Source organism: Rhinichthys klamathensis, unplaced genomic scaffold, assembly GCF_029890125.1.
Source record: "Rhinichthys klamathensis goyatoka isolate OS25496 unplaced genomic scaffold, OSU_Roscu_1.1 h1tg000093l_1, whole genome shotgun sequence".
Lineage (NCBI taxonomy): Eukaryota > Metazoa > Chordata > Actinopteri > Cypriniformes > Leuciscidae > Rhinichthys > Rhinichthys klamathensis.
The window spans coordinates 1,110,895-1,126,252 of NW_026606632.1; the positions used below are offsets into that span (position 1 = coordinate 1,110,895).

General features: G+C 36.9%; 1 protein-coding gene across 4 annotated transcripts in view; it reads left to right on the forward strand.

Annotated features, from left to right (window-relative positions):
- Positions 1–15,358, forward strand: part of myo1b (myosin IB) — a 108,842-nt gene that overhangs the window by 40,682 nt on the left and 52,802 nt on the right. For all 4 annotated transcript variants that reach the window (XM_056252222.1, XM_056252223.1, XM_056252224.1 and 1 more), the window contains exons 4-6: positions 10,140–10,234; positions 12,650–12,754; positions 14,842–14,888. In XM_056252222.1, coding sequence (XP_056108197.1) covers positions 10,140–10,234; positions 12,650–12,754; positions 14,842–14,888 — 247 coding nt within the window. The remainder of the gene's footprint in view (positions 1–10,139; positions 10,235–12,649; positions 12,755–14,841; positions 14,889–15,358) is intronic.

Sequence of the window (15,358 nt, forward strand, 5' to 3'; positions counted from 1 at the left end):
ACAGTATCAGGCCTGGTGCATCCCTACTCTAGTATAAATGTTTGTAGTATGAATGAAATTTGGGTGTACTCCATCTACCAATTTGTCATTGTCATTTTGCGCCACTTCATTGCCATTTACAACTTCTCCTTTATGGCCTCATGAGATGGTATGTAGTCCAGGTATTTCTCGCCTACTGTTTTATGAATTCTTAACGAATAATTTGGACATGCTGCTCTCTTCACATACTTTTCTTGTCATACTATATAGTAGGGAAGTTGGCATATTTGGATGCCAAGTTTATTTTCCAATGAGTTCATTGCAATGCATTCTGGATTATTCATCGTTTCCCAAAAGAAGGTATGTTCCCTTAAAATACTTCCCACGGGCAGCTCTCTTGGTTGGCCTAAATGTAAGTCTACATAGGTCTCCTCAAAGGACAGATGTAGGACACATGACAGAACATGCAGTGCACAGACGTCAGGAAAGCTGAGTCAGTGCAGATAGAGGGAAGCAGTAAAGTCATCCGGTTTTGGGTGACTAAAAACAGACCGACTTGGTACTTCCTGAACGTGTGAAGGGGATGGTGGGAGGGGGATCCCAAGTGTAGGTCTCTATTGTTTCAACACAACATGTGCAAGTACCATTTGTGTTAAAAACACTTAACACAAATGGAAGATTAGTTTTTGTTTTGTTTTTTTCCCCAAAAAAAAAATATTACATTGGAGGAGTCTGACCTATGCATTTTGTAAAGTCAATTTTACTGTTAGGTTAAAGGCTTCAATGTATATTAGACCTCCTCCCATTTTACTCCCAATATCTGTCATTGTTTTAAATTCAAAATTTGGCTAGAGAACAAAAACGCTTTTATTGAACTGTTGAAAGTCATGAAATAATGGTCTTATTTCATATCTCTCATGGAAAAGCATAACGTCCTGTATCTGTTACTCTCTCAGGCTGTGCAATAGCTTCTCCATGTGCATGTAGAGTCGGACACACTAAAGTCTATAAAACAAGAGCCATATTTGTGCATGAAGCAGCTGAGGTGCTCATGGCCACCTGGTTAAATGCACTTGTTTTTTTGGGCTTTCCTTCTCCGGGGCTTATGTGGTCCATTGTTTGTTTGTGTAGTCTGTGATCATTCCACCTCAAGTTGGAAAACATTACTTCCGCTGTGGCTCATTCAGAAGCAGATATGGATATCCTATTCCAGTGTAGCGAGGTGTCCAGCATGCTGAGCCACAAATTAATTATTTTTATACAGTGTGTTTTGTCCTGACCAAAAAAGAAAACAAAAAACATGTATTTAATAGGTGACTTGTTGTGTGGCATTTCTTGAGTATTTGGCGTTTTATTTAATTATATGTATGTATGTATGCATGTATGCATGTATGTATGTAATAAAATAGCTCAGTTGTTTACCTTTTAAGTATATGTAAAGAACTGTAAATGTTTAACATCGCATTGTATGCAGTTTCACTGTACAATACTGTCAAATGTATGGCTTTTGAAAGTAAATTCAATTCAATTTTCAAAAATGGTCAAAGAACTTTCCAAAAAAGTGCTGACATCACATATGATTTTATTTTATATGAATTTTTATGTAGCCTATAATACATTAAAGGTGCCCTAGAATGGTTTTTTATATTATTTTATAATGTTTCCTGGGTTGCCCTTATAATGTTAGTATGTTTTTTAGATCAAAAATAGTCATAATTTAGAAATAAAAGGCATTTTTCCTAGCCTGTTTTTAGCCTCTGATTTGAACGCTCTGTTTGAAGGGGCGTGTCTGCTGTGTGTAACCAGCCTCTGCTGTGATTGGCTGACATGCTTGCATATGAAATAGCTATGTATTACATGTGAAACTCTCTCGAATAATTTTACTACAGCTATTATACGTTTTTACTATTACAGCTATCGAGATTAACGAATCGTGAGATGTTTTTAAAGTTTTTAGATCTATTCCCATCACATACAATGTTGCCGTGATGAATGAGCATTGAGCAAGCAGATGACAGTCTGTTGATCGCGAGCATGAAGATCTTATCATTGCAATGCAGTTTCTGCACTCTCTCTAATGCTTTCACCAATGCAAACACGATCATGTAAATACAGTAAGAGCTTCGTTGTGCAGTGTAACGTGCGTCATTGAAGTCATAACGAGTTTGGCAAGTGTCCAGATAAACTCGCGCTGTGGAAAGATTGTTCTTTGATCGCTTTCTTTATATAATTTATTCACAATTTAAATAAGTTTTTTTTTTTTTTCATCCTACTAAAAGAAACGATGTGAAGTTGATATTTTAGTCACTGGCTTGACTTACTGATGCATAAACAGTATTTAACGATTTTGAGAGAAAGATTACCTGTCTGAACTTGAACAATTACACATCAGAAAGTGTTGCTTGGTAGCTCGATCCGAGGCCAGCTCTGTATTGGCCCAAGTTGAGGAAACAGTCGTCAGTGAAATGTTTGGAAATTTCCAGAGAAAATAAAATTAACCCATTGTTTCTTCAGAGGCTCGGATGAAGGAAATAAAAAATACTTTTGTGTTCATGTGTACATCCAAACACTGAGCAACTGCTATGCTTCGGCTGCGCAGTTCCGCCTGGCATTGAACATGGGCTGGCATATGCAAATTCTTGGAGTCGTACATATTAATGATCCCGACTGTTGCGTCACAGTCGGTGTTATGTGGAGATTCGCCTATTTTTCAGGGGTGTTTTTCAAAAACGAGATTTAAGTAAGAAGGAGAAAACAATGGTGTTTGAGACTCACTGTATGTCATGTCCATGTACTGAACTCTTGTTATTTAACTATGCCAAGATAAATTCAATTTCACATTCTAGGGCACCTTTAAGTTGTAAAATATATAGGCACAAATACGGAAAAATACCATATTTTTACAGCTATTTTCAGGCAACCAACTGCTTTTCATTTAATTTTATTTTCTTGTTTTACCGTAAGTTTAATAGTTTGGTTTATTTTTACAGAGAAAGTTTACACTAGAACTAAATTATTTTCTTAACACTTTTGAAAGACGTTTCTTGAATGTCTGCATTCTTCTTGCTAATCTGTAAATGAATGGCTCTTTAGAAGTCAGTTATTTTGAAGTGAATTGGTCAAAAAGATCAGACAATCAGACTTAAACTTGATTTAAATAGTTATTGGTTTGAATCTAACGTCTCACTTAGTAACTGAATCGGTCTTGTCCACTAGGCAAAATAAAACTAATAAACTAAGAACTGTAACATGGTTGAGGCACATTCAGAATAGAGTTTTTTAATAATTAGAATAAAGAATTTTTCAATAAAAAAAATTCTGTTACCAAAAATATAGTTTTCTCAATATTAAAGAATTAAGTGGCATCATTCAGAACCAATATGTTATTTAGATGTGACAGTATCATAGAGTGTAAATTAATCACTTCTACAGAAAAGCTCTGTACATTAACTGCATTGATGCCGGCTGTATTTTGGGTGTTCCTGTCCTTGTGATCAGTTTTCCCTTTTATGTAGGACTACGGGTGGTAGGAACCAACTATTTTCTGCCATGTGCCTCATGTTGCGGATTTGGGCCTTACCACGGCCTTAAGTCAAGCTGAAATTACTGTTCAATCTCCTGTAGGCCATGTGCTAAAGGACATCCCTCCTCCATTCATCATGAAGCTCTCATTCAGCTCCTGGTCAGATGTGGATACTCCAAGCCCACAGATTTCATCTCTCCTAGTCTTATATCAGTCAGAGTGATGCATGTATACTCTAGAAATATCTCTCTCTTGTAGGATAGACTTAGCAAACTGACCCCTCTATCCTAACCTTGTGATAATCGCACAGAGAAATTTAACTGCAGATGTTCTCACTTTACTCTTAATTTCCTCTCTCTCCGCACATGGTGTGGCCCCAGGCGGGGCGTGAAGACATTTCGAAGAACATCTAATGATTCCTTGGCCTTTGAATGCAAGCCAAAACTCAATTTTAGCTCAAAGTTGGATCAGGACAAATACCACACACGCGTCTCCTCCCTTTTGTCATTGGAAGAGTGCTTGTCTTTTTTTGTTACTCTTAGTAAGACTGACTGAGGAAGCCTAAAGGGTCCATTCATATTCAGATTTAAGGTATTCATATTCACATTGACCCGCCTCCACTTAAAGAGGATTTGCAGTGCCTAAAGCGTCCCGTTGGTCCAGATCTGCCACTTTGGCAAATTTCCTTCAATGGGACCCTGACCCCTCCCATGTTCCTCTGTCAGGGTTTGGGTAATTGTATTATGCTTCTCTTTTGTTTGGGCCATGTCGAGGGTTTTGGCCACCTCACAATGCTCAAACATCTGCTCTCTAGGCTGTGCACGTTTCTGGATTGATGTAATGCCCCGTGCCATTTCTGGCTCTCCTACTCTTCACTTTTCTACTCCCAGACCTCCGCCCAGAGCCCAAACCAGCATCAGATGGACTCCATATTTTTGGGTTTAGTTCTCAGTGCAATTTTTTGGCGCGTCAGTCTGTTCTATTCAAGATTTTGCTTGGAGTGTTAATACTTAAGAGTTGGTTTATTTCCCCCAGGCTGTCAGAGCTTTTCACCCTCAATTACACTCCACTCCTAAAGAAAATTGAAGACGAATACAAACGCTGGTCTAAACACCCACTTACACTTATCGAAAGAATAGCGGCTGTCAAAATGAAAACCCTACCCCAAATTAACTATCTTTTTTCAATGATTCCCCTCACTCCTACAGATAAATGGTTCAAAACTCTTAATTCATTAACAACACAATTTTATTGGAAAAATAAAAAACCCAGAATATCACTCTCAACATTACAAAATAAAAAATCACATGGGGGGCTTGAGGCACCAAACTTCCATTACTACTTCTTGGCAAATCAATTACAATACCTAGTTAAATGGATCAATTTAGATAAGCATAAACACCCGTGGCTGGAACTGGAACAGAGTCAATGCACAGATATCCCAGTTGAAGATCTCCCCTTTCTCTCACAATCAATCAAGAAATCCAACATCTGCCAACCCATAACCATCTATTCGACTCTGACAGCCTGGTGGAAAACAAATCTAATCACAAAATCATCACAAGAATTCAATAAGCTAACCCCACTCTGGCACAACCCAGAATTTCTGATACAGAATAAACCTCTTTATTTCCCCACATGGGCACAAAAAGGAATCACACAGCTTCACCACTTATTTGAGAACCACTATTTTATGTCATTTAACACACTCATACAGAAATATGGGGTTGGGAGGGAACAATTTCTTAAATATCAACAACTTAGACTCCTAATTAAAAATAAAACCACACTTACAAACAATACATTACAACCTTCTCAGCTCATAGAAGAACTTTTGAAAATTAATAACTTAAAAAAATTAACCTCCCAACTATATACAATGATTTCGAACCAAAACACAACAATAACACTCCCAACAACCAAATGGGAAACCGACCTGGCCATCTCTCCCAACCCTGAGTACTGGGAACAAATTTGTAGGAACACTTTTCTTATGACCAATAACACAAACCTGCAACTTATACAATATAAAGTCATTCACAGAACTCATATTACCCAAAGTAAAATGTTCAAAATGGGCCTACACAACACTCATATCTGTTCACAATGTACTTTAGGTAGTACAGATGACTATTTGCACGCCATGTGGCATTGCAAACCAGTCTATTCTTTTTGGATTACAGTTACTGAGACGCTCACCACCATTATGAGCCACAGAATCCCATTATCCCCAATACTTTCTCTCATAGGCGACCTTTCCGAAATCCATATCTCACAAAAATATAGGAATCCGTTGCTCATCTCTTTAGCTGTCGCCAAGAAAGTAGTTCTCCAAAACTGGAAATCAAAGAAATCCTGCCACATCAATCACTGGATAAATTTAATATCAGAATATATTTCAATTGAGAAATACAATGCGTACAGAATAAAGCAAATATCAGCCTATGAAGATATATGGTCCCCTTTTCTTACATTTTTGACATCTTGACATCTCTCAATATCGCACAAACATAACTATAAGCCGTGTATATAACCAGACACATACCTCACCCCTTCTGTTACTGCAGCTATCACTTCATACATACATATATGCATCTACACTCATGCATAACATGTTTTCAAACCCCCTTTCCCTCAAACACCTTAACCATGATCAACTAATATAGCCTACATTTCAGATCAACAGAAAGGGGGGGAGGCGGAGAGGGGAGGGAGAGGAGAGGAGAAGGGGAGGGAGAGGAGGGAGGGGAGAGGGGGAAGGAAGGAAGAGGGGGAAGAAAAGAGGAGAAAAAAGGGAAGGAATAATAAGAATAAGAATAATTTGCTCAAGATGTGTTCTCTGTTGTTGTTTGTCTGTCACTTGTCCTATGTTATATCTGATGTATAACATTACATTAGATCTGTACATTAGGTCTCTTTCCCCACCATTGATGGAATTTTCTGTCATTCATGACACAACGCTGCCATTTGATGGAAAAGCTGTAATTCTGAATTAGAATTAGGAATTAGAATTAGGGGGTGTTGTTAGGATTAGGCAATCAGGTAGCGGTTTCAACGAGGAGTGGGGGGTAATAATTTGGCAGGGAGTCAAAATTCAGCACAACACCTCACTGGTAATCCATGATTTCACTGTTAGATGGTAGGGTGCGCTATTACGCATCTTCTGCAAGAGTAGAGAATGTCGGGATCAAAACACAGGCGAAGAAGCAGCAGAAACAAGCAATCGACGCATTGTTTATACACATGTAAAATAATGCGATCATCTAACATTAAACAGCATTTAAATCAAAACTGACTGATGTTACTGAATGAGGTGTCGGCCCAGAAAAAGCTATACGACTGTGCAAGATTTGGGGGTGTTGATGAAAGCCATCTAGTCCATCTATGTTTTGATCATCTTTCTGAATTCGATCCGGATAGTAGTCTTTGACAAAATTGATCTTTCTCAGCTGCTGCTTTTTTTTTTTTTTGGTATGTGTTTAGATATTCATATAACAAAATAGTCTGGGGGCCATGAACCTTTTGTGAAAATGGCAACTATTTTTTATAAACGCTGGTGGGGAAAGAGTTAATATAATAAACCTGCTGCTGTCTGTAATTATTGTTAATCATGCAACAAAAGAAAAGAGGGAATATCTCACTGCTGTTGATTAAATAACTTTTGTAACTTTAATAATAATCAGTTTATTTGTAATTAATAAACTAGGCAGTGATTTTTACATTTGATTGTTCAATTTCTGTATTGTCATCTATTACAACAGGCGCATTTTAATGCGCCTGTTGTAATAGATGTAAAATTTAAAAAGTAAAGCGCTGTTAATTTATTTTGTTACTTATATTATGTATATTATATTTGTTCTACTGTTTGTTATTTGCATCTTTGTTCTTATTTTTAACAACAAAGATAAAATAATTATGTTGTGATTTATTCATTTAGTAAATATTATCTATAAAAGAATTTGAGGAAAAGATTCATTGTGATGCAATCATTTTATACTCGAATATAATCGTGAAGCAAGTGAAGATTTACACCTCTAGTGACTGAAATAGTTGGTTATTGCAGTCAAGTAAAAACACTTCTAATATATACATTACTAATTTGGAACACTACATATGCAGCAACTTTGTGTGCCACACAAATATCACTATTGATGCGAAACCTACAGAAGACTCAATTGATTTCAGTAGAGTTTAGCTTTAGCATGCTGCTAATCTAACAATGCAGTTCTCCAAGAATAAAAATACTTGGGTAAAATAATCGATAGAACTATTTCTATCTATACTTTGGTATTGAATTGTTTATAATCGAGTCTGCTTATAATCTCCTGCTTTTCCCACCATATTTGAATATTTTTTTTGTTTTCATTGAGTTTGTTGAAGACTGCAACAGAGGTTACATGCCATGCCGCCTTATGGTGCTGTCACTTTTGCCTTTGTACGACACAATTATGCAGGTAAAATTCAGTTAATCAATAGGGGGATCCACACAATTTCACACGAGAAGAGATGCTTCCCCAATTGTATTTCGCATCAGATTCAAGTTTAGGGCTTCGCAGCGATGACCAATATAAAGCTGCTTTGTTTGGAAGCGACCTCTGAGTAAGTGGTGCTTCATGCATCGTAACACTATTGATAAAGGAAATTTACCTTCTTTGCCCACAAAATTTGCTAATATGACAGTGCCTTTTGTATTTGACTAAAAGCATCATAGAAGGCAGCATAATCATCCTGAACACTTTGGGAACAGCCTACGGTGCCTAAAAATGCTGTCTATGTAGGCAACTTGAAAGATTTTGAAGCCAAAGTATTGCAATATGGTTGTTGTTTGTATGGTATCTTAACATTTTATTTACTTGCATTATTTACCCTTTTTGTGAGTTGAATAAGTCCTGACATTTTAGGGCAATCCAGTGAAATTCTCAAATGTTTTGATGTATGGCATGCCACATCAGATACGGCAGTTTTGTCACGGTCATTAAGAACATGCATATAAATTAAGTATTACATCAATTCCATTCAACCTTGGAACTCCTTATCAATGCTCTGGAGTTTTTGTACACTATGACTATATGTATACCACTATAGCTACTCGTGAACCTGACAAATCTAGACTTAGAGGAGGGGAAATACATGCAGCATTTCCCTCACAATCAGACCTATTATTAGTGGTGGTTTTGGAAAATTCCTGAGTAATGATTGTTGAGAAGTACAGACTGGGAGGAAACTGGGAGGTAGAAAAAAATGGATTGAAATTAGCATTGTTTTTAGGCCAATTTATTTAGAGCTGGTCACTCAGTCTGGAGAGTGTCAGTCAGTAATGGACGTGTTTACGCCTAGTGTCTACAGCAGCCAAAAACCCACTCGTACAAATGTGAACTGACAGACTGCTGCTGTTGTCCTTTCCTCTTCAAACAAATCCTTTACAATTACATCACTGTTAAAGAGCTCACTGGGTTGATAATATGACCCACTTTTCTATTGTTTACCATCCTGGAATTTATGTAGAATTAATCTAATTGCATATTAATTATTATATCCTGTTTGTTTTCTATCAGGAAATCATACAAAACAAATGTAATTGGTCTGAGGAATTTTCTCAAGTGCTGTCAACTGTTGATGCATCCATCATTAAAAAGAAAATTTGCAAAATGATTCAACAGACTGCTGGAGGGTTGTGACCAAACATGGATCACAGGTCTGTTGTGGTGTTGTTGTGCACAGCAGAATAAAAATTAGGGGAATGGTTCACCCCCAAATTGAAATTCTGTCATCATTTACTCATCCTCAATTTTTTTTCAAACCTGTATGAATTTCTTTCTTCTGCTAAACATAAAAGAAGATATTTTGAAGATGTTGGAAACCAGACAGTTGATGCACCCCATTGACTTCCATAGTAGGAAAAAAAATACTATGGAATTCAATGGGGTCCATCAACTGTTTAGTTACCGACATTCTTCAAAAATATCTTAAAATCTTTTGTGTTCAGCAGAAGAAATAAATTCATACTGGTTTGAAACAACTTGAGGGTGAGTAAATGATGACAGAATTTTCATTTTTAAGTGAACTCTCTCTTTAACCAAATCATGCATGCAATAAATGCACTTTGTAATATGGCTTGAGCACAATGTGTGTTGTGCAGTGAATCATTGGATGCAGAGATTACTATTTTTGTAGCTATTTAATTTATAATTTGTATGCAATATTATTAAGATGAATTCAAAGTTTAATTGCTAGGATGTTTTTTTTGTTTTTTTACTTATGTTTGAATAGCAATTTTGGTATTGTCTTGTCGCCTCTTGTTGTCCCATGTAAAATCTGGGTCCTAAAATCCACTACCCTAATTCATTTGAAAATAAATTTGACCTAGTGTTGTCCAGGTTTTAAACATATTGAATCCCTGGTGTGTGGCCATCACTGGCAATTTCCACCTCTAAACCATGCCTCTTATTGGAGCATATCAGAAAGTGTTCTCGATTTAGGATTGGTATGTTAATAATAGGTCTAGATGGTTGAAGTAAATTTCTGATATGACACAGATTCAGCAGAACACTGAAGACAGGTGCCTAATTGCAAATGCAAGCTTTGATTTGCTGTTCAATTAACTCTTTAAGCCTGAATATTCTCTCTCTCTTTTCAGTTATGCTCTGGCAGATGAGGCCTACCGGTCCCTGCGGGATCAAGATAAAGACCAGTGTATTCTCATCACTGGAGAGAGCGGGGCAGGAAAGACGGGTAAGACCACTGAAAATACTTACACTCGAATCAAGCTAATTAGTAACAAACTAGATAAAAAAAGTTTGTTGAGACAAAATTTCAAGTTGGCTTGAGAAAGCCTGACCAGAAAGCTTGACGAAGTTTTAAAAGCTTTGAAAGGTTTTCATTTTGAAATTGTGGTTTTAAAAAGTGGTTTTAAAGCATAAAGTTTGATGAGTTTGAACAGTCAGAACAGTCTGAATGTCTAGTCTGAGTTTGGTAGTTCTAGCTTGAAAAGTCTAGGAGGAGTTGGAGTTGAAAAATTTTGTCTCAGAAGAAGAATAGTATCAATGTTTGAATAGCATTTCAGTAGTGATGCTGCTAACTTTACATTTTTTCAGTATTGTGATACTAATACTTTCTTAATATAGGATTTTGTTACTATATGATGTCATTTCCTGTTCCCTCGTGCTCATTCTTTTAATCCACTCATTCCTAAATTCTCTCCAATTCATCTTTAACAATGGCGTCAAAGGATGATTCACCCATAATGCACTGTTGTTAACTTGCTCCTATTACATTTTACAGTAGTTCCATTGCATTGTCTTTGTGGGATAAGTAGAGAGTAAAATGTATGTCATAGATTCTTGATAGATCAACAGTAAAATTGGTATGCAAGTTGGACTAATCTGCAATCTAAAGTAATATCTTGGATTAAATTAGTTTAGAGGACTAACTCTTCTTGTGTCAAACTGTTCATCCGGTGTTGGGAAACAGATCAAGATCTACAAATGGGTAACAGGTGCTGTGTTCCTTATAATTTATGATCCAATCATAAATGTATTTGACTCTTTAATTTGGCTCCCATTCAGTGTTTACATATGGATACCATTTCATATTCTCCCTTTTGAGACATTACATAATTTTTCTTTGTTTTTAGAATGGCAAATTGTTTAGAAATCATGTGTAATTAAGTTGTGCCTGCCTGTCTTTAAAAAATAAATATTTGCCTTACAGAAATTAGAGATGATTAAGCAATTAATGACTTGCTCAATATGCCTATTATATCGATTAAAAAAAAAAATATATTGGAACAATAAAATACACACTTTTATTGTAGTTTTTGAATTGCAAGTGTTCATCTGACAAGCAGGTGTAGTATATGCTCTTTTGACTGAACTTTTGCTTGAGTTCTTTTAATGTCAGCTCAACTCTGTCATGTTCATTTGAAAGAAGTTATCTTGGAATTTTACAAAACCACAGCTGTTTAGCAGTGCATAACTGGACTCTTGTTTTAAAATGAGCATCTTACTGTGCCAACCATTCAAATCCAGGATGTCCAACAGTTAAGGCAATGAGATAAATGGGGATTGTGGTAATCCACGCACTACATACTACAGAGCAAGGACTGATGAAAAACATTGACTGTTAGTCAAGGTGACTGTTAATTTCTAAATGCTCTTCTGTACTAATGAAAATCTACCACAGCTCAGAAATAAATTAAATTGGACTCTCCTATTCAGGATCCATGAAGAGTTATGGCGTTATTTTCTATCTGCTTGATTATCACTCTATCTCTATGTATTAGATTTGATCAAAAGGCTTCATAGTTTAAGTCCTGTGAATTGAGCAGAGTCCAAACATAGCTGTAAATCTCTAAAACATAAGTGGGCGTCCTTCCCTTCAGAAAACATTTCATATCAGCACTTCTGTGTGTAAGTCACTGCTCTCATAGGTCCAGACATGGGAAAGTCATTAAGTGTTGAACAAGATAAATCTTAAACAGCCATTTGTGCCAAGTAGATTTAAATCATTTTATGTAAAAACTAAAACAGTTTTAAACAAATAGTTTAAAATAATTTTCACATCGGGTTTTTTTTAACGAAATGAACTAAAGGAAGTCAAATTGAACCATTTTCATTTATATGCACCAATTTAATAATATGCAGCAATATTTGACAACATATATTTGTTAAGGCACACTGGGACTTCCGTTGGCATTTTTGAATGAGGATGCAAACAAATCAGTGAATACGTTTTAAATAGAATCATTTAAACCGATATTTTGAACTGATTTACGGAAATAAATGTGACTTAATATGAATCTAACAAACTTAAATAATTTTTATATCTTCAATTTATATATTTTTTTATTATTATTATTATTATTTTTTTTATGTAAGGCATACTGAACATTGATGCACAATCATTCCCCTATATTTGAGTTGCTCTGTCATCTCTTTATAATTAATAGCACCAGCTCAATGGAATGTTGAAGACTCTTTAAACAGTTGATCTCATGGTTGGCTTTGAAGGAATGGGGGAGTTTGAATGGGAAAGGCGTTTTCTCCCTGTAGGATGGGCAGAGTGAGTTGATGTAAAGGGGATTTTTGGAGGTGAGGTCTTGTCTCGAAGATGACCCCTGACCTCATTCTTCTGTGGTCTGTTTTTCAGAGGCCAGTAAGTTTGTGATGTCATATGTGGCGGCAGTGTGTGGGAAGGGCCAGGAGGTGAACAAAGTGAAGGAGCAGCTGCTTCAGTCCAATCCTGTGCTTGAAGGTGAGTTTTCCGTTTCTTTTGATTTTGTACCAATTGTCACACCTTTAGGATGTGCAGGTCCCTTGTCCTTTTAAACATACATCAGATGTTCTGGAGGTCAGTTAAAGGCAAGCCGAGTGGCAGATCTTTCAGATTTTTGAAGGCAAGTTTGAAAGCAAGATGATTAGAGACATATATCATTTGGATTTTCCCATAATCCTACCCCTACTAATGGGCCAAAAGCTCCCTGGTCCCTGTTGGCAATCAGACAGTTGTGTTTTTATGTGGGGCCATGAACAGGAAATGCCCATAAGCAATGAGATGGAGATGGAGCAGGAATGCCCAGTGCTTCTTGGCAGCCGGACTCCGAGCAGAGTGAAGTCCCACATCTGGGAGAGTTTAGCTGCTGGAAGTAATGAGCCCCACACTGGGGGTCCTGCACATTTCCTGCTGCATGTTTCTCTACCATAGACTTTCTGTGTATGTAGGTTATACTCTGAGGAGATGGTGTTCAGAAGGAAAATGCAAAAATTAATTATTTAATGAGGGACATGTTACGCTTAAAAATAAAGGAACTTTATTAGCATCTATGGTTCTATGAAGAACCTTTAACATCCATGGAACCCTTCCATTGCACAAGAGGTTTTTTATAGTGGTAAAATGTTATTTAGATTTCTAAAATGTTCTTAAATAAAAGAAAAAAATGAAATAAAATAAACTGTCTACTCAAAAGTTATTTTGGGAACCAAAAATGATTCTTCTATGCTATGACATCTCAAGCATTCTCATCCTTTGGCGTCATATAGGTGACGCCATATGACATTTCTTCGAAATCTTACGCACATGGCATCCTTTAGCGTCAATATAACACGCACTGTTATGGGTAGGTTTAGGTCTGGGGTAGGGTACGGTTATGACGCCTTGGGATCTGCGTCTCATATTGACGCTAAACGATGCCGTGCATCGGATTTAGACGAGCGTCACCTGTATGACGCCTTGGGTTCTGCGTCTCATATTGATGCTAAAGGATGCCATGTGCGTAAGATTTCGACGAAATGTACAAAGCGTCACATGTATGACGCCAAAGGATGAGAACGGGCTGGACATCTCTGTGAAAACCCCTATTTGGAACCTTTATTTTTAAGAGTGCTTAATGTTAGTTTCAGTAAAATCATATTGGTAAAGCAGCGAAACAAAAAGTGAAGAACAAAATAGATTTGAAAGAAATGAGGCAGTTCTTGTATGCAGAAGTCCCATGGACATGGATAACTTAGGAAAACTTAAAATTTCAGGGAATTTGAAAGTTTACCAGGCCTGAAAATGTCACAGAAAATAAACAAAATCTAAAAAGACTCTGTACAGTTTATACAGCCACTTTTTCTTGTTATACTTATCTATATTTCATCAAATAGACCAGGGACCAGCAATTATTTTCAAAGTTATTAACTTTAATCTAATTTGAGAATTATTTTGAAGTTTATTTGTCACTGAAATGGAAGGTTGCATTGTGGGATACAGTATTCTGTGCAATGTGCTGTTTTGTATACTGCAAAGGTACTGTAGTAGGTAATCTGAATGTTCCAGGCATACAGAACGTTTCGCATACTGAACGCAGTATGCATACTATCTATTGCAGTAATATATTAGTATGCTTTTCTAAATGTAGCCATTGTTTGTTTAATCTGAATGCACAATGATACTCTCATTTGTTGTGGTGCCATCTTGAAGCTTAAACAGGCATGCCAATGCCAAGGTCATGGGTTCAAAACCCAGGGAATGCATGAACTGATAAAATGTAAACAGCAAACGCAATGAAAGTCACTTCAGATTAAAGTGTCTGCCAAATGTAAATTCCATTCAGTGTCCATCACAGTTAACTAAAATACGCATATACTCATACTGTTGTATAATGGACAAAATTATTGATGGACATGTGGAATTGTTCCTGCTATTAGCCTTCTAATTATTTTATGTTTCATGAATATGATGAAAGATAGCTGAGAGGATTCAGGATAATGTTTCCACCAGATGACATCAGTCAAAGTAGAAATGTAGTGCTGAATGAATATGGCATGACTAACTCGCAGCATGTTTTATTTCCACTTCAGCTTTTGGTAACGCCAAAACCGTGAGGAATGACAACTCGTCTCGATTTGTGAGTATCTATTTCTTCTACCAGGAATAAGGGTGCTCCGATTGATCGGTCGCCGATCATAATCGGCCGATAATTGCTTTGGGATGTGTGATCGGCGGTCTCTATAAAGGCCGATCCAGAAAAGCCGATCAGATGACGCAAAACTCGCGAGACAATTTTTTTACGCCCTGGTAAAAATGGCTTCACCGGTCTGGCAATTCTACAACAGGGCTCTCAAGTGTCAAGCATTGAGCGTGACAGTCACTCATTTCGGTCTTTTGTCATGCTCTCCCGCCACACATTGTATTTCTCACGCTGAAAAACTATTTGTAATATATTTAATATGCCGCAGCGGCCAAAACTCTGGCCGCGCCGCTCTCACTGTGGAACCGGCATGAATCAAGCGCGTTTCCTCTGGTGTTGTTCGTCGAGCTACACAATAGCCAATCAGAAAATAGCACTATTGTATCTGGGTAAGATTTAACGCAACA